Source organism: Prionailurus viverrinus, chromosome B3 (genome assembly GCF_022837055.1).
Source record: "Prionailurus viverrinus isolate Anna chromosome B3, UM_Priviv_1.0, whole genome shotgun sequence".
Classification (NCBI taxonomy): Eukaryota; Metazoa; Chordata; class Mammalia; order Carnivora; family Felidae; genus Prionailurus; species Prionailurus viverrinus.
The window spans coordinates 114,571,021-114,591,232 of NC_062566.1; the positions used below are offsets into that span (position 1 = coordinate 114,571,021).

The 20,212-nt window shown below is 37.0% G+C and overlaps 1 protein-coding gene across 2 annotated transcripts in view; it reads left to right on the forward strand.

The window, feature by feature from the left end:
* DNAL1 (dynein axonemal light chain 1) overlaps positions 1-20,212 on the forward strand; it is a 47,072-nt gene that overhangs the window by 20,913 nt on the left and 5,947 nt on the right. For both annotated transcript variants that reach the window (XM_047864199.1, XM_047864197.1), the window contains exons 5-7: positions 7,028-7,083; positions 15,353-15,479; positions 16,478-16,618. In XM_047864199.1, the coding sequence (XP_047720155.1) occupies positions 7,028-7,083; positions 15,353-15,479; positions 16,478-16,618 (324 nt within the window). The remainder of the gene's footprint in view (positions 1-7,027; positions 7,084-15,352; positions 15,480-16,477; positions 16,619-20,212) is intronic.

Consider the following 20,212-nt stretch of genomic DNA (forward strand, 5'->3'; position numbering starts at 1 on the left):
CTTGAGTGTAAACATCACATCTTACTATCTTATCTTCCAAATCTCCATCCTCCTCCCAGGACCTTACCCAAAGTTGGCATTCAGTATTTATATAGTCCTGGAGAAGAAGCATTTACTATTAGAGCTGTGCATAAGATGACTCAGTATATTTGTTTTTCATTGACTCGTTAAACAATTTGAGATGTTTCACTTTACCATTAACCCTTGAACAACATGGGTTTGAACTGTGTGGGTCTATTTACATGCTGATTTTTTTTTTTTTACAGCACTGTAAATTTATTTTCCTTTCATTCTTGAATGTATTTTCTTTCTTTTGTGATTTTCTTTTTTTTAAACTTTTTTTTTTTTTATTTTTGAGAAGAGAGAGACAGAGCATGAGTGGGGGAGGAGAGAGAAAGAGGGAGTCACAGAATCTGAAACAGGCTCCAGGCTCTGAGCTGTCAGCACAGAGCCCAATGTGGGGCTTAACTCACAGACTGTGAGATCATGACCTGAGCCGAAGTCGGATGCTTAACCAACTGAGCCACCCAGGCGCCCCTCTTTCATGATTTTCTTAATATTTTCTTTTCTCTAGGTTTATTGTAAGAATATAATATATAATACATATAACATACAAAATGTGCATTAATGGACTGTTGACCAAGGCTTCTGCTCAATAGCAGGCTATTAGTCGTTAAGTTTTGGGAGAGGAAAAATTTATACTCAGATTTTCAACTGCCTGGGGGTTGGCATTCCTAACTCCTGTGTTATTCAACAATTATACAGACACTTTGTCTATAATTGAAATAACTTGCTTTAATGAGATTAAATTGATGATATTTTTTTAAAGTTTATTTATTTTCAGAGAGAGAGAGAGAGAGAGAGAGAGAGAAAATCCCAAGCAGGCTCCATGCTGACAGCATGCCTGAAGCGGGCCTCTATCTCACAAACACTGAGATATGACCTGAGCTGAAATCAAGAGTTGGGGGGCACCAGGTGGCTTAGTCGGTTAAGCGTCCAACTCTTGGTTTCAGGTCAGGTCATGATCTCATGGTTTGTGGGTTCTAGCCCTGCAGAGAGCTCCTCGCTGGCAGTGAAGAGCCTGCTTAGGATTCTCTCTTTCTCTCCTTCTCTCTCTGCTCCTCTCCTGCTCTCTTTCTCTCTCTCTCTCAAATAAACTAAAATCAAGTGTCGGATGCCTAACCAACTGAGCCACCCAAGCACCCTGATGATGTATTATTTATCAATACAGATAACATGCTTTTCTTTTCATTAAAAACATGACTCTGACAATAGTGAAAATAGATAACCTCTGTACAGGGCTGGCAATAGCCTTTAACTTATAATCTAACTTTGGTCAATTGGTAGTGACTCTCAGAAAAATTTAATTAATTAATAAGAGTACCAAAAATTCAGTAGAAAGAATAGCTTGATCAGTTATTGATGTCTGATGTAGACATGGATTGAGACAGTATAAGCATTTGTACCTTACATTTGCTATACTTGATTCACCTCATTTTAGTTGTGCTTACAACAAATAGTACTTCCATAGTCTATAGCGGGTCACTGGGGAATACACATCATCTGTGACTATAAAGCAAAAAGACACTGCTGATCCCTATGAAGGATTGAATATATGACTGTAGCCTGTCTCTCACCCCTTCCCTTTCATGAGCACTATAGTCTCACTTGTTAAACTGTGATGACAGGATCTGGAATAAAAAGGGATTCCTATTTAACAGGGGGTTTATAAGGCAGAATAACCCTAATGGCAACTTATGTTTATTGTAGCAAAACTGTGCATACCTGAACTATGCATACCTGGACTATGTTGAAAACTGTGACTAAAAGGTTGTACAATATGAATATTAATAATCTCATACCAAATATTAGAACATAAATTTTGTTGCCTTGTATCTTTGGTAAAAATTTATACTTTTCTCCTTCAGTTTACTAAATAAACACAGAACTTTCGAACACTGTTTTGATTTTCACCAGGACCCTTCTTGTATGAAGAAAAAAAACAGTGTTTTCCTTCTAGTGGTGCTCTACTTCTGTACCACCTTCTACTTCTGAAAAATATATCGTTGTGTTATGTCAGAACATTTAATTTATTAACTTTGATATCATAATTTATGTCCCTGTACAGTCATCAATAAGATCTTTTTAGCTTTCCATCACCATTTTCGTGTGTATTTTTTTTTAAAAGGTGTTTAAAAAAAAGAGAGTTTTATATATTAACTTAGATACTATCTTTGGAAGAGCTACATATATTTTATATTTGTTATATTCAGTTTCTGAGGTTGTTTCTCAGTCTTCATCTTAGTTGACCTAGCAGCATATTTTGACATGAATGATTTAGTTCCTCTTCGAAGTAATTTCAATGTTTGGCTTCTAGGACACTGTGCCCTCCTGATCTTCCTGTGTTTCTGGCTGCTCCTTCCCAGTCTTGTGTCTCCCACTTTTAAGTATTAGAGTGCTCTAGGCCTCAGTTCTTGGATCTCTTCTCTGTTCTGTCTTCACCTATTCCCTGGATTATCTCATCTAGGTCATGGCTTTATCGTCTATATGCTGATGGTTCCCACATTTGTATCCCTAACCCAGGCATCTCCTCTGAACTCTGGATTTGCACAGTCGGTTGCCTGGTATTTCCATTGGATGCCTACTAGACATCACACACTTAACATTTCCGAAACTGAGTACTGATATCCTTCCCCAGCCCCAGCTAAACCAACTTCCTATGTGTCTTTCTCAGATAGCAACAACTCCATTCTTCCTGTTGCTTAGGACAAACTCCTGGTAATTTCTTAACTCCTTTCTCACACATCCTATGCAAGACGTATTATCTTTCTTTCTTTCTTTTTTAAGTTTTTTAAATTTATTTTCAGAGAAGATAGAGAGTCAGGAAGGGACAGAGATAGAGGGGGAGAGAGAGAGAGAGAGAGAGAGAGAGAGAGAGAGAGAGAGAGAGAATCCCAAGCAGGACCCACGCTGTCAGCGCAGAGCCCAATGCAGAGCTTGAACTCACAAACCATGAGATCATGACCTGAGCTGAAATCAAGACTTGGGACACTTAACTGAATGAGCCACATAGGTGCCCCAGTATCTTATTTAGTTTATTATCTGGCAAATTGTTAGCTCAATGACAGCAGGAATTTTTATCTATATTATTCACTATTGTATTATCATATAGTATATTTTAATCACTGCAGGTGATTATAGCTGTTCCTGGTGTATTGTAGATGCTCAATAGTTATGTGTTGAATGAATAACTGTTTGAATAAGCTTTTCAATCTTCATGGAATAGACAAAATAAAATGGCAATCTTTCCATATCAAGAAGCTTTAAAGAATAATTGATTATATGATTTTCTTAAATATTTAATTTTCACACATATATTGTTATATGGAGTGTATGAATTTGCTAGGGCTGTCATAACAAATTCCACAGACTAGATGGCTTCAGCAACAGAAATTTATTTTCTTACAGCTGTAGAGGTGAGAAGTCCAAGATCAAGGTTTTGGAGGGTTGAGTTCCTCTCTCCTTGGCTTGTGGATGGCCATCTTTTCCTCTGGTCTTTTGTTTTTTCTTTCTAATTTTTTTTTCTAGTTAAAAAAATTTTTTTTTACATTTATTTATTTTTGAGAGACAAAGCACAAGTGGGGAGGGGCAGAGAGAGAAGGAGACAGAATCCAAAGCAGGGTCCAGGCTCTGAGCTGTCAGCACAGAGCCCACAGTGGGGCTCGAACTCACAAACTGTGAGATCATGACCTGAGCCGAAGTCGGACACTTAACCGAATGAGCCACCCAGGCTCCCCTCTTTATAGTTTTTTTTAGCATTTATTTATCTTTGAGAGAAAGAGAGCGTGAGTGGGAGAGGGGCAGAGAGAGAGGGAGACACAGAATTGGAAGTAGGCTCCAGGCTCTGAGCTGTCAGCACAGAGCCCAATGGGGGGCTCGAACTCAAGCAGTGAGATCATGACCTGAGCTGAAGTCAGACACTTAACCAACTGAGCCATCCAGGTGTCCCTCCTTTGGTCTTTAATGGTCTTTTCTCTGTTTCTGTCTGTGTCCTAATCTGTTCCTATAATTCTTATACGGGCAGCAGTCATATTGCACTTTTTTTTTTTTTAAGTTTATTTATTTATTTATTTTGAGAGAGAGAGAGAGAGAGAGAGAGAGAGAGAGAGAGAGAGAGAGAGAAAGAGAAAGAGAAAGAGAGGCAGAGAGAGAAGGAGAGAGGGAATCCCAGGCAAACCCACCAACCGTGAGATCATGACCTGAGCCGAAATTGAGTTGGACGCTTAACTGGCTGAGCCATTCAGGTGCCCCAGGTACCAGTCATTGAATTTTACCTAAAATGATCACATTTACTTTAATTCACTCTTTAAATTCCCTATCTTTAAATACAGTCACATTCTAAGGAACTGAGTGTTAGGACTACAACATATGAATTTTGGAGTCAGGGGGCACAATTCAGTCCATAACCAGGGGACTTGTTTCAGCAGTTAAAACATTTTGCATGAATTAGATCACTCGTAAAATACTTTGTCCTGAAAGTTAAGTGTTTCTCATAACAGAATTTGAAATAATTCATTAGGGGTGCCTGGGTAGCTCAGTCAGTTGAGGGTCCAACTCTTGATTTCAGTTCAGGTCATGGTCTTGCGGTTTGTGGGTTTGAGCCCTGTGTTGGTCTCTGTGCTGACAGCCCAGAGCCTGCTTGGGATTCTCTCTCTCCCTCTATCTCTGCCCCTCTCCTCTATCCCTGCCCCACCCCTGCTTGCCCACATGCGCGCTCTCTCTCTCTCTAAAAATAAGTAAACATTACAAAAATTCCATTGTTTAAAAAAATAAAATAATTAAATTAAATAAATTAAAACAAAGTTTATATAGCCATATATGTCTGATCTCTCTCTCTCTCTCTCTCACACACATTTATTGTGTACGTACATGGATTAAGCATTATGTTGAATATTTTAGACAATTAATCTCATTTAATCTTGATATTCTTACAAGTCAGATATTATATTTCCTCATTTTACGTATAATGAAACTGTGATTCAAAGAAGTTTGGTTGCTTCCTTAGAGAGTTGGGATTGGAACTCAGTTAATTGAATTTTTGTTCTTAACCGTTGAATTATGGATGTCATAGAACAGTACAGTCCAATAGAGCTGTCTGCACTGTCCCAATAGAGTTGCCACCAGCCACATACAGCTATTAAGCTCCTGAAATGTGGCTAGTTTGAGAAACTGAACTTTAAATTGTATTTAATTTTAATTAATTTAAATTAAATAGCCACACATGGGTAGTAACTACCATATTGGATAACATAGTTATAGAAGGTTAAGTTGTGAAAACTAAATGTATAACTTATAAATAAGTAATCAGCAGTTTTTTTAGAACAGAAATGAGGTTTCCTGTGCTTTGCTAGAATCTTTTTTTTTAATTTTCAAAAATAATACATGCACATGGTTTTATGCAAACAGTTCAAAAAAGGGTACAGTGGAAAATAAATTTTCCTCTGACCATAGACTCTCAGTTCCCTAAAGCAACCACTGTTTCTACTTTCTTTTTTTCTTCCAGAAATAGCTTATAGATACATAAATAGAACCAACCTTTTAAAAAATACAAATAAGCATTTTTAAACCAAATCACAAGCTAATTTTTTAAAAGATTGAAAGCAAAAGATTTTTAAAATACTAATTCATTTTATTTCACTTCAAAAAAAAATTTATTTTTTGAGAGAGAGAGAGCACATGTGAGCAGGGGAGGGGCAGGGAGAGAGGAGGACAGAGACTCTGAAGCAGGCTGTGTACTGGCAGCCTAAAGCCCAATGCAGGGCTTGAACTCATGAACAGTTGCTTAACCAACTGAGCCACCCAGGCACCCCTGATTTCACTTTTAATCCTTTTTGGAGTGAGGTGTGCTATGCATAAATATGTTCCTGTTTTCTAGCATGAGTCTTCATACTATAGTAGATTTGAAATATATATATACTTCAAAAATTTTAAGTTCAGAGCTTCTTGGGGCACCTAGGTGATTCAGTCGGTTGAGTCAGACTCTTGATTTTGGCTCAGGTCATGATTTCACAGTTCATGAGTTCGAGCTCTGCATCAGGCTCTAAGCTGACAGCGTGGAACCTGCTTGGGATTCTCTCTCCCTCTCTCTCTGTTCTTCCCCCACTTGTGCTCTCTCTCTCTCTCTCAAAAATAAATAAATAAACTTAAAAAAAGATGAAGTTAAAATATTCTTTAGTCTTATTTTATCCCTATAATATTTATACTAGCCATCTATTTATTTATTTATTTGTTTGTTTATTTATTTATGTTAATTTTTTTAATGTTTATTTATTTTTGAGAGAAAGAGACAGAGTGTGAGCAGGGGAGGGGCAGAGAGAGAGGAAGACACAGAATCGGAAGCAGGCTCCAGGCTCTGAGCTGTCAGCACAGAGCCCGATGCAGGGTTCGAATTCACCAATCGAGAGATCATGACCTGAGCCGAAGTCAGATGCTCAACCGACTGTACCACCCAGGCGCCCCACTTGCCAGCAATTTAAAACCATGTGTTCCAAATAGCTAACCATTTGTAAATTTAATATTGTCATGATGTGAAATTATAGTGTTTACCTTAGATTATAGGTCAATGTTATTTCCTACTTGATCACCACTTTATTTTTTTTTTTTAATTTTTTTTTTTTCAACGTTTATTTATTTTTTTTGGGACAGAGAGAGACAGAGCATGAATGGGGGAGGGTCAGAAAGAGGGAGACACAGAATCGGAAACAGGCTCCAGTCTCTGAGCCATCAGCCCAGAGCCTGACGCGGGGCTCGAACTCACAGACCGCGAGATCATGACCCGGCTGAAGTCGGACGCTTAACTGACTGCGCCACCCAGGCGCCCCGATCACCACTTTATTAATACAGCCTTTCTAACTCATTAGATCAGTATATTTATTATAGAAAAGTTATTAACACTTTATTTTACTAGATTTACAACAGTTGTAATATGATTCTCATAAACAAAAATTGTTTTTTTTTTCTACTACAGAAAACTTGAGAATATTGTCTTTAGGAAGAAACAACATAAAGAACTTAAATGGACTGGTAGGTTGTTATTTATTTCTATAAATAAAGCATGCACTTTCCCCTTAATATACAAGTAATATTTGTTCATTGCAGAAACTTTGCAAAATCAAAAAGCAACTATAAAAAGTACCTATAAGCCACTGACAGTGTAAATATTGTTAACATTTTGATTGATATCTTTCTTGTCTTTTTTCTATTCTTTGATGGGTATGTAGAAAATGAAATCATACTATATGTATTGTCTTGCTCTCTTTTTTTACTTAATATGTAAAAATCATTTTTTTCATGTCATTCATTCATTTAACAAAATCATTCAAATATATTTCCTGAATGCCTACTTTAAGCCAGGCACTGTTCTGGGCATTAGGGGTACAGAAGAATATGTAATGAAGTCCTTGCTCTCCTAGAACTTCCATTACAGTAGAGGTAGACAGTCTAGAAAATATTTGTATAATGCATATGCAATACATTGTATAATACAGGTGGTGATAAATGCAATGAAGAAAAGCAAGGCATATAAGAGAACATAGATTGACAGGAAATGAGGAAAAAAGCTATAGGGCTGACCAAGGGACAGGTACTCCGGACTGAAGTGGGACAAGTGCAAATGTCCTGAAACTGAAGCTGCTCCATATGCTTGAATTAGAGCAGAAGAGTTGAATGAGGGTAGGGAATTGCCCTCAGTGAGCTTGGAAAGGGAGCCAGGAACGAGGCTACATTGGGTCTTACGGGTAATGATAAGATTTTAGATTTTTTTTTCCAAATGGCTTACAAAGCCACTGGAGGTTTTTGATCAGAGGATGTAACTTAAGTTCTTAAAATAATTTTCAACCATACCCCTTTTTTTATGATAGCATAATATTCTGTTTTACTGATATACCATAATTTTTTAAATCAGTTACTTATTACTCATTATTTATTTCCAGTTTGGAGTTATTATAATCAATGCTATTATGAATCTCCTTTTAGCTATATTATTGCACACATCTATGAATAATTCCTTGGATAAATTCCTTGAAATGGAATTGCTGGGTCAAAAGGTATGAATTTCTTTTAAGGCTTTTGTGGCATATTACCAAGTTACCCTTTGGAAAGTTTTAACAGTTTATATTCCTACCAGTAATATATGAGGGTTCCCATTTCCCCTTATCAAACTTGGGCATTTAAAAATTTTTTAAGTTTTTGACAGGGAATTTTTTGGCCATTTGAATTTCCTTGCAGAGAAGTTGAGATGAAACAATATTGTAAAATTAGGCAGTTTTGGGAATGACAAAGCTAATGTCTTTTTCTTGTATTTGTTCCCAAACAGATAATAATTTTTTAAAAAGTGTATATTGTTAAATAATTTTATAAACATTCCCAATGTTTTTATGACTCTGACCTTCTCCCCACTCCCAGCCCCACCCCCAGTAAGCCTAGCTTGTGCTTCCCAAGAACCAGTGGGGTTGAAACTGCAGTGCTTCTCAACAGTAACCTCCCAAACCACACAGGCTGGAATAGCCACCCCCTCATTACAGAGGCAGCTGTAATAGCCAAATAGGAGGCAGTGTTCAGCTGCCTGAAACATGGAATGTTAAATTGAAGGAAAAGGGTCTATTTAAAACTACTTAGGAAAACTGACGGGATACATTGCAAGCCCATTTGTGTATATGATCTGGCCTCTGCCTTCCTTTCAGATGTCATTCCATGTTACTCTTCTTCCTAGTTGGTAATCTCTAGCCACTGGTCTTTCTCCTCCTTGAGCATGCCAAGTCTGTTCCCACCTGAAGGACCTTTCTACTTCCCATTTCTTTTGCCTTAAAAACTCTATTACCTTGGACTTCTACGTTACTGACTCCTTCTTAACCTTCACACTTCAGCTTAGATGTCACTTCCACAACAGTGTTCCAGCTGCCATATATCTAAAGTAGCCCTCTGGGCAAAAACTTCTGCCACTTATAATTTTTTTCAACTTTCTTATTACTATCTGAAATTCTCATTTATTTGTTTTCTGTCTTTGTCTCTTTCTGTCATGTCAGACGCACGCGCACACACACACACACACAAATACACACACACAAATCCTAATGAGTACCTTCGTTTTGTTCATGAACATATACATTAGTGCTTTATATATGTAATAGGCACTCTGTAAATAATATACTGAGGGACTCAATATATTACTAATTACAAAAGCTATTAATTCTAAGCGTAATATATGTTAATTATAAAAAACAAGTCAAGCAATTCATAAATATATGCAATACACTGAAAGTCTTTCCTCTTTTTACCTATAGATATCTGTGTGCATGTGTATGTATGTATATATATGTTATATATGTTTGTACTGATAATATACAGGCCATATTTTTTCTGCTTTTTCATTCAGTAGCATATCATAAATATCCTTCCATGTCAAAACATGCAAATTTAATGCATTCTTTTTTATATAACAATGTATTTAACTATTCCTATACTGCTGAGCATTTAGATTATTTTCTTGCGGAAGGTGTGCCTCTCTCTCTTTTTTTGCTGTTACAAATCATGTTGCAATGAACATCTTCACACATATAACCTTCAATAGTTATTTGAATGTTGATAGAGGCTAGATTGCTAAAAATAGAAATGGTGAGGATATTTGCGTGCATTTAAATTTTTGATGGGTGCCTCAAATTGCTCTCACAATGCTAATTCTACTTTCTACTTCCATCTATGGTATATGGATGAGGATTATTCCCTCCACCCTCAATACCCATTTATCCATATTTTTTAATCCATATTTTTACATTTCTTTTTTGGGGAGAGAGAGAGAGTGGGGGAGATGGGGAGTGGGAGACAAAGAGAGAAAGAGAGAGAGAATCCCAAGTAGGCTCCATGCTCAGCGCAGAGCCCACCGTGGGTCTGGATCCCACAACCCTAGGATCATGACCTGAGCTGAAATCAAGAGTTGGATGCTCAACTGACTAAGTCACTCAGGTGCCCCTTTAATCCATATATGTTTTGATTTTTTTAGTGTGTATTTATTTTTGAGAGAGGGAGAGAATCAGTGTGTGAGTGGGGGAGGGACAGAGAGAGGGAGAGAGACGGAGGCACAGAATCCCAAGCAGGCTCCAGACTTCGAGAGCTGTCAGCACAGAGCCTGACGCAGGGCTCGAACTCACAAACTGCGAGATCATGACCCGAGCCAAAGTCAGACACTTAACCAACTGAGCCACCCAGGTGCCCCAATCCATATTTTTAATATTTGCCAATATGATAGGCAAAAATGGAGTATTGTGTTGTTTTAATCTGTTTTCTTCAGTTAGTTGTGACCTTGAATGTCCTCCTATATATTTGTTATACGTTTCCTCTTTTGGTAATTGACCAAACATAGTTATTACTCATTTTTCTATTGGCTTTATTTTTTCTTATTGCATTCTAGGCGCTATCAATATTCCTAATAATTATCCATTGTTGAGAATATTATTACTATTATTGCTGTTGTTAACATTTATTAGCTATGTAACAGACTCTTTACATGCATTGTTTCATTTGAAATTCACAAGTAGATAATGTCCTCATTCAAAGATTTAAAAAAATCCTCAGTTCAGAATAAAGATACTCGGGCTCAGGTAGTTATCTAAAGTGCCCAAGTATAGTGAACAGGCACTTTTAAATATTGTTGCTGAGACCAGAAGTTTGTCAATAGCTATCACAGTCTTCAATGTATATTTACTTTGTCCCAACTATTCTATATCTAGGACTTTTTCATCCTCACATACATGAACAAAGATGTTGGACCAAGTATGTTCATTGCAACAAAGCTTGTATAAAAAACGTCAACAATCTTGGGGTATATCAATTGTAGAATAGCTAAATAAATAAATATAAATAAATAAATAAAATATATCAAGAGGAAAAATGAGGTAGGACTTACCTATACATGCTGGATGGAATAATTTGCAAGGTATGTTGTTAAGTGAAAAAAAAAAAAGCAAAGTATATAAGACTGGAAGTCTTATAATTCCACTGAATTTATAGATTGATTGGAGAAAATTGAGGTCTTTATAATAATGAGGCTTCCCTTACAGGCAGATTTATTCAGATTTTTTATGTCTAAACTTTAAGTAGAATTTTATAGTTTCAATTCCTGTAAGGCCTGTACACTTCTTATAAAAATGTATTCCTAAGTAATTTACAGTTTTTGTTGCTATGATGAATGAAATAATTTCTCTCTAATGACTTCCTGTTTATAATATAAAATCTATTTGTTTTTGTATGCTTATAATCAACTGCCTACAAACATTTCTTAACTGTTTGTGAATCAGATATTCCTAAAGACTTTCAGCAACATTATGATATCTGAATTCATTACTTTATACAAAAGGCAAACAATAACAATAATCATCATTTTATGTGGTCCAAAATGGAGGTTTTACAGCACTCCCTTAAACCTTTCCCACTCCTATAACCTCCAATGTAATATTATTTACAGAACAGACACTTTTTTATTTTTTTTGTTTTCAATATTCATAATGGTTTGTTGACCTCAAAGAATCATAAACTTTAATAGCTGAAAGGGATCTTAGAGAACTTCTTGTCTAGCCTTCTCATTTTTGTTCCTTTATTTTTTATTGTGGTAAAATACACATAACATAAAATTTACCATGGTAACCATTTTTAAGTACAGTTCCATGGTATTAAGTATATTGTATCATTGTACAACCATCACTGCTGTCCATCTCCACAACTCTCTTCAGCTGGTAAAACTGCACCTCTGTACCCATTGAACAATAACTCCTTTGTCCCATCCCCTCAGCTCTAGCACCACCATTCTACTTTTTGTCTCTCTGAATGTGATTACCATAAGTACCCCATGAAAATGGAATCATATGGTATTTGTCTTCATGTGACTGACTTATTTCACTTAGCATAATGTCCTCAAAGTTCATTCATGTTGTAACATTTATCAGAATGTCTTTCTTTTCTCAGGATGAATGATATTCTATTGAATGTATATACCATGTCTTGTTTATCTCTTCCTCCATCAGTGATCACTTTGGTTGCTTCCACCTTTTGGCAATTGTAAATAATGCTGCTGTGAACATGGGTGTTCAAATCTCTCTTCAAAACTCTGCTTCCAATCCTTTTGGGTATATGCCCAGAAGTGGGATTGCTAGATCATATATTTTTAATTTTTGAAGGAACCACCAATTTTCTGTAGCAGCTATACCATTTTACATCCCATCCCCACCACTAATGCACAAGGGTTCCAATTTTTTCATATCCTTGCCAACACTTGTTATTTTTTGTTTGCTTGATAGTAGCCATCCTAATGAGTGTGAGATGGTATCTCAATATGCCAACCCCCTCCTTTTACAGAGTAAAAAACTAGGAGGAGGAGTGATTTGTTCATATGCAGAAGCAGACCAGTTTGCTAAACGTCTGTTTACTCAATGTTCAGTTCTCCAAAGGGCCAATTTATTATTTATTGAGTGACAGATTTCACTGAACTGATTTACACAAACTTAGCCAGGTTTTACTGATTGATAGTCACCATATTGCTTCACCAAAATCTTATCTTTATTACCTTCTTAGAAATATATAAAAAATTGTGTTGCTTGGAATGGTTTCAACACCTTTAAATTTTTTCTTTAAGCTTTTATTTAGTGTTAATTTTACTGCAGCTGTTTCATCCCAGCTTTGGATTTGTTGGTCCATCTTGGTAGAATCAGTTTCATTTTTTTTTAATTTATTTATTTTTAGAGAGAGAGAGAGAGAGAGAGCATGCAAGTGGGAGAAGAGCAGAGAGAGAGAGAGAGAAAGAATCCCAAGCAGGCTCTGCACTGTCAGTGCAGAGCCCGAGTGGGACTTGAACTCACGAACTGTGAGATTATGCCCTCAGCCGAAATTGGACACTTAACCGACTGAGCCACCCAGGTGCCCCTCATATTTTAGACATTAATCACTTCTCAAGTGATTAGAACACATAAAAATAGTAATCTAATTAAAGTGGTTAGGGAATCCTTACATTTAGGGAAGTACAAAAGACCGTGGAAGAGATTGAAATGTATTGAAAGAACTATGCTCTGGACATCCAAAATGTGTACATTTGTAAGTTAGTATACATAAGAAATTCTCATTCCACAAAGTCATATTGCCAAGTGAAGAAAGTCCCCAAATGCACTGCAATTTGGCAATGGCAAAACAGCTACATCCAAATGGCTAAAAATGAAACTAAAACTAAATTAGTACTCAGATGAATGAATAAAACATCACAGACATCTTCAAAAGTTATCCTATCTAAAGGAATTTCTGTCCTGTTTTATCTTATCCTATCCTATCTAAAACAAATTGCTATAATTTGTAAGTAGTTAAACAGTTTTTCAGTAAATCAGTGAAAGAGTAAATTCAGCAAATTGGCTATTTGGAGAATTGGTGAAATTGGTTATGTGAAATTGACCAAGAGCCCCATATATACACGTAAAACAACACTAAGCGGCAGACCCAGAATTGAGTCTAAATCTTCTAATCCATGTTTAATCAGTATTTTCCCTGCTACCTCACACTTTCTAAATTTGACACATGAAATGGATGGGGATGCAGTGAGTTAAAATGTATGTAATAAAGTTTAAATTATCTGATGCCTGATTCCCCTCTTCTGAAAGCTATATAGGACATATTAATTAGATCCTTTGGGAGAAGATATCAGAATAGTAGATGAGAGGGTTTGATAAAATCACTAAGTTCTGATATATGAGTGCTAGAATGGACTGATATAAAAGGTTTTTTTTTTTTTTTACTTTGAAATTGTTTCTTTTATTCAGAAAGTTGAAACTATGATGAATTGTGGGAGTTGGAATGACACACAGACTAATTCAGGCCACTCCCTTCTCAGCTTCCCCTGGTTCCACCAGTATGGAAAATGTATTAAGGTTCTTTGTCCCGGTACACTTATTCTCTCTATGGTCTTTGAAAGGACAGTTACCAGCACATAGACCTAGGCCCCACATTCTAGATGTTACCATGTGGATATAGGTAAATTCTTTAGACTAAGAGGGGATTGAGCATCTAATTGATCCTGCCTAGCATTCTTTTGTTTTTTAAAAAAAGAAATAATCATTTCATTATGTCTTATGTCTACAAAAGAAGGAAGAATCTTTGTACCACCATTGATCATATCCAGCATTTAAGAGCCAATATGATACAATCTTTATACTGTAATGGAAAAACTATGGGTGTTTTTTTTTTTTTTTCATGTTTATTTCTGAGAGAGAGAGCTTGCTAATGCAAGCGGGAGTGGAGGAGGGGCAGATAGAGGGGGGAGAGAATCCCAAGTAGTCTCCATGCTGTCACTGTCAGCCCGACTTTGGGGCTCAGTTTCATGAACCCTGAGATCATGACCTGAGCCAAAATTAAGAGTCAGATACTTGGGGCGCCTGGGTGGCTCAGTCGGTTAAGCGTCTGACTTCAGCCTGGGTCACGATCTCGCGGTCCATGAGTTCGAGCCCCGTGTCGGGCTCTGGGCTGATGGCTCGGAGCCTGGAGCCTGCTTCTGATTCTGTGTCTCCCTCTCTCTCTGCCCCTCCCCCGTTCATGCTCTGTCTCTCTCTGTCTCAAAAATAAATAAACGTTAAAAAAAAAAAAAAAAAAAAAAGAGTCAGATACTTAACTGACTAAGCCACCCAGGCACCTCAAGACTATGAGTTTTAAACTGAGTTTTATACATCAAAAAAATAAGAGGACTTGATAGATAGCAGATGGATAGATGGACAGATATGTGATAGGAAAAGGATAGTAAAATGTTAATGGTAGAATCTAGGTAGAACATATATAGATAGTCATTGTAATACTCTTTCAACTTGTTATGTTTGAAAGTTTCCATAATAAATATTGAAACAAAACCCCTGAAATTTAGACTTAGCTCTATTACTTGATAGCATTGTGATCTTAGAAAATGCCTTTAATCTCTCTATAATTGAAATCAAATTACCTGCTTTACCTATCTTTAATGTTATAAGGATCAAACCATATAATGTATAGAGACATAATTTGAAATCTATGCCATTCAATAAAAGTGATAAAATAGTGCTATTGTTTCCCCTTTTGGTAATTTCAGTAGCTATTTTAGTTCAGATCAGTTTGAAGAGAGGAAGAAAATGTTCTATTTGCCTTTCTTTATGAGAAAAAACTCCCACACAACCTGCAGCTCTCCTGCCCGTAAACAGGTGCGTTTCGGTTCTCTCGAAGGCCATTGTTTTTATAAGGAAAGGGGACAGAAGGAAAAGTTTAAAAATAAGCTTATAAACCAAATTGCTTTCTTTTTCAGGAAGCAGTAGGGGACACATTAGAAGAACTCTGGATCTCCTACAATTTTATTGAGAAGTTGAAAGGGATCCATGTAATGAAGAAATTAAAGATTCTCTACATGTCTAATAACCTGGTGAAAGACTGGGGTAAGCCGAAGCTGGCTCTTTGTTAACCTTCTACCTCCTGTTGTAGAAAATAAACAGAATGAGATGCAAAATGGGGACATTTCTTTCTAAGCACACAGGGAAATAGCTATAGGAGTTCCTATATTTATGCTAAATGCTTGAAATTTACATTTAAATATTTACTTAGAATGATTATAACTGAATAGATCCTGGTCTTATTATTCATCATGAAAAAAATTTAAATTATTGTCCAAAGGCTGAAAGGAATCAGGTTTAATTTAATAATCTTGCGTGGAAGGTGTATTTGCCATTTATATTACTTTGCTTTTTTATAATATATTATTCATTCAGCATTTACTAAAGTCCTATTAAGTGTTATGAACTATGCCAGGCTCTTAACATACATAATTGAATAAGATACTGTCTCTGTTTTCAAGGAATTCACAACTTAATGGAAAAGAGTAGTTTATAAGCTAATAACTATAGAACTTTGTAATGAGTTCTTCACTAGAGGTGTGAATTCATTAGGAATTCAAAGATTAGGTGTGTCTGGCTGGTTCAGTCAGTAGAGCATGTGATCCTTGATCTCAGGCTCATGAGTTCAAGCCCCATGTTGGGTGTGAAGTCTATTTAATTAAAAAAAAAAATTCACAGATGAGGGAATGGGTAGAGACAACAGCAGTTTGGCTTAACCCATACTGTACAGCATAGAGAAGCCCTAGCACTGGAGAGTTTGTTCTTTGTGATTCTGAACCTCATTTCCTTTTGTTATCCTACCTGTAGCCTAGCATAAAGGTTGAGGAAGTATGTCTTCTTTTTCCCTCCCTTTCCATATTGTCTTCAGAGAAAGACTTCATATGGGATAGCTTGCCTTATTACTTCTTTCAAAATCTTAAATAAATTGTTCTGAATAGTCACAAACTGAGGGCTACTGGTACTGGAGTTCAACCCCTCAATCCCAAAAATCATAACAGGAAAACTTGCCATTTTCATGTGGAATGTATTCTTTGTACTTATAGCTGAATTTGTGAAGCTGGCCGAACTGCCGTGCCTGGAAGACTTGGTGTTTGTAGGCAATCCCTTGGAAGAGAAACATTCTGCGGAGGGGAACTGGATTGAAGAAGCAACCAAGAGAGTTCCCAAACTGAAAAAGCTGGATGGTGAGTGACCCTGAGCCAGCTTGGGGCAATGATTTCTAAGCATAAGAATTGAATTTGTGACATGGAATTATGAAAAGGAGCACAACTGAAAAAAAAGATAGGTTGTCTCTCATCTCCAAAGCCATTTCATTCCATAGGAAATTTTATAGTCTGAGTTTGGGCCAGGGTGAGATGAAAAACTCCTGGGATACTTAGACTGGTGTAAGATCATCCCTAGACCAAAAACTTTTAAGAAAGCCAGGCTTTTCTCAAGTCACAAGGGTATTATTTTGCAGAATAATTAGACATAAATGGTAAGCAGTTGCTTTTTCACAGCTGCATCAAAATTGTCATTTTCTCTCTATACCCTCCCCCCACACCTAATTTTAGTTAACCAATATTTAAGATAGGTGTCAATGTCAGTAGATATCCCTGACTAGGTTCAAGTTCCAATTCTACCACTTAGTAGCCTTTTGTCATTGTGCTAGTTAATGAATGTCACCAAACCTTGTTCTTTTGTATCTAAAAACTAGAAATGATAATAGTCCCAGACTTCTCGGGATCTTACCTCCTCCTAATGGTGCTATCAGGAAGCCAGACTAGGATCCCAAATGTTCCAGTACCTACAGATTTCTCTCTTTTCTGCCAACCCAGAGAAATAACCTTTCTAATCTGAGGAGAATCCCTATCCCCCTCCTTCTTTTCCACATCATTCTGCATCTGCTCACAAATTGTCTTCTCAGTGATCTTCTTAGGCTTTTCAAAGACAAAAGCTAGTAAGTCTGATGGTCTTTTTCTGCTTTCCACATTGCCCCTGAAGCAGTGATCCATAGAGCTGACTAGGCTACCTGACTGAAGAAGGGAAAGGAAAATATGTAGAAGAAACAAATAAGTAATATCCAGCTACATGATCATTATCATTGTCATCATCACTTACCACACACATATTTGCTCTACTTTCTTCATCACCATACTCATACTGATATTCACATCCAAAACAAAAGGCTTAGTTGTCTGTGGTTTAGGCTTCCTTGTCCCTCAAACCTTCTCTTCTCTCTTCACCACCCCTGCTGCCTTGTCATTCTATCCTTCCTATTCTTTGTCTCTCCATCTCTCTCTTACCAACTCTTTCACAGCCTCAGTACACAATTCTTTTATCCACCCCAGCTTATTGCAGTGGTTGTTCTTAAATGGGACTGCACCCCTACGGAGGGATGGTTTAGAATCTCTGGGGAGAGGGGAGCCTGGGTGGTTCAGTCGGTTAAGCGTCTGGCTTTGGCTCAGGTCATGATCTCACGGTCTGTGAGTTCGAGCCCGGTGTCGGACTCTGTGCTGACAGCTCAGAGCCTGGAGCCTGTTTTGGATTCTGTGTCTCCCCCTCTCTCTGCCCCTCCCCCACTCATGCTCTGTCTCTCTTGCTCTCAAAAATAAATAAAACATTAAAAAAAAGAAATTAGAATCTCTAGGGAGAAAGTGAAGCGGTCTCTGTAGTTTGAACAAGTTTCATAGGTGATTCCAATTGCCTCCCTAGGTATGTGCTCACCTGTCCTCCAGTTGAGAATTATTGATGTAAAAAGCTCTTAACTATCTACTTTCCTACACCAAAAAATAGCTTGCTTGAAGTATAATTGACACACAATTAATTGCACATATTTAAAGTGATAATTATTTGATATGTTTTGATATACATAGACACCTCTGAAACCATCACCACAATTAAGATAGTGAACATATGATGGTGACTGTAGTTAACAATACTGTCTTAATAGTAACTTGAAAGTTGCTAAGAGAGTAGATCTTAAAAGTTTTCACCACACACACACACACACACACACACACACACACACAGACACACACACACAAGTAAATATGTGAAGTGATCGATGTATTAATTAACATTGTGGTAATCATTTCATAATATATATGTATATCAAATCATCATGTTTATACCTTAAACTTACACAATGCTATCTCAGTCATATCTCAGTAAAGCTGGGGAGAAAAAGATAATGAACATATGCATCACCCCAAAAAGTATCCTTGTGCCTCTTTGTAATCCTTCCCTCCTGCTCCTTGCCATCATCCCTCCCAAGGTAATTAGTGGTTGCTTTCTGTCTCTATAGATTAGTTTGAATTTTCTAGAGTTTTGTATTAATGGAATCATGCAGAATGTTCTTTTTTTTTTTTTTTCCTGGATGCATATTTAGGGGTAAAATGACAGCAGATTATCTCTTATGGAGAGGTATAGGAATAATTGGGAAGAGGCAAACAGGTTTCTAAAATACTGGTAATGCTCTCTTTCCTAAATTGGTAGTAGGTATAGAATCATTGGCTTTGTTACTCCTTAAATTATTTACACTGTATTTGTATGAATGAATATTTCACAATTAAAAAATAAAATAGAAAAAAGTGGGTAGGAACATTAGAGTCTTGGACTTCAGCTTTTCTATGTTCACTTTTGGTTCGATTGTAGAACCATTTGAAGTCATTTGTCTTATTTCTTTCAGCATTGCACACAGGAAGTAAAACGCTTCCCTTAAACATGGACCCCTTACGTAGACCCTGAATAGACCAAGCCACATTATAGCCTTTTGGACCAAGCATTGACTTCAGACCAATCCGAACAGCCCCAAAAGAACCATCCTGCTAGTTAGGATACCAGGACAGAGATGGCTACAGCTGCTAACTTGCCTACTTTTGCTTCTTTTCTGTCGCTTATAAGCAAAACTGGGGAATCTTAAAAAGCTAAAATGGGGATGCCAGGGTGGCTCAGTTGGTGAAGCATCCGACTCTTGGTCTCAGCTCAGGTCTTAATCTCAGGGTCATGAGTGCAGGTCCTGCATTAGGCTTTGTGGCTGGGCATGAAGCCTACTTAAAAAAAAAAAAAAAAAAAAGCTAACATGAAAAAGACAATACCAAATATTGGTGGGATGTGGAGCAACTAGAACTCTCAGACCCTGCCAGGTAGTAATGTAACTTGGTATGACCACTTTGGAAAACTGGCATTATCTGTAAAAGGTCTACATACATATCCATTATGACCCAGCACTTTTTCTCCTAGCTACAGACCCCAAATAAAAGGATATATCTGTTAACCCAAAGAGAGGTATGAGAATGTTCATAGCAGCGCTATTTTAATAGCTATAAATTGGAAACAACCCAAATGCCCATCAACAATAGAATAAATTATGACATAGTCATACAATGTAATATTAAACAGCAATGAGAATGAATGAACTACAAATTTCACACAAATAGATGAGTCTCGCAAACATAATGTTGAGCAAAAGAAGCCAGACACAGAGTGCATGTTACACCATCCCATTCATATCAATTTCAAAAACAGGCAAATACCCTATGATGTTAGACATTAGGATAGAATATACCTTTTGTGGGGGGATAGTGACTGGAAGGGGGCTTGAGGAAGTTTTGGTGGGGGTTTCTAATAATGTTCTCTACCTAATCTGGGTGCTGGTTACCAGATGTGTTCATTTTGTACATATTTATCAATCCGTACACTTACATAATTTGTGTACTTTGTATGTTATGCACTCTCCCCCTGTGAAAAGATGCTGTGCAGAGTACAGAGAGGTGAAACTCTAGTCACTACTGTAA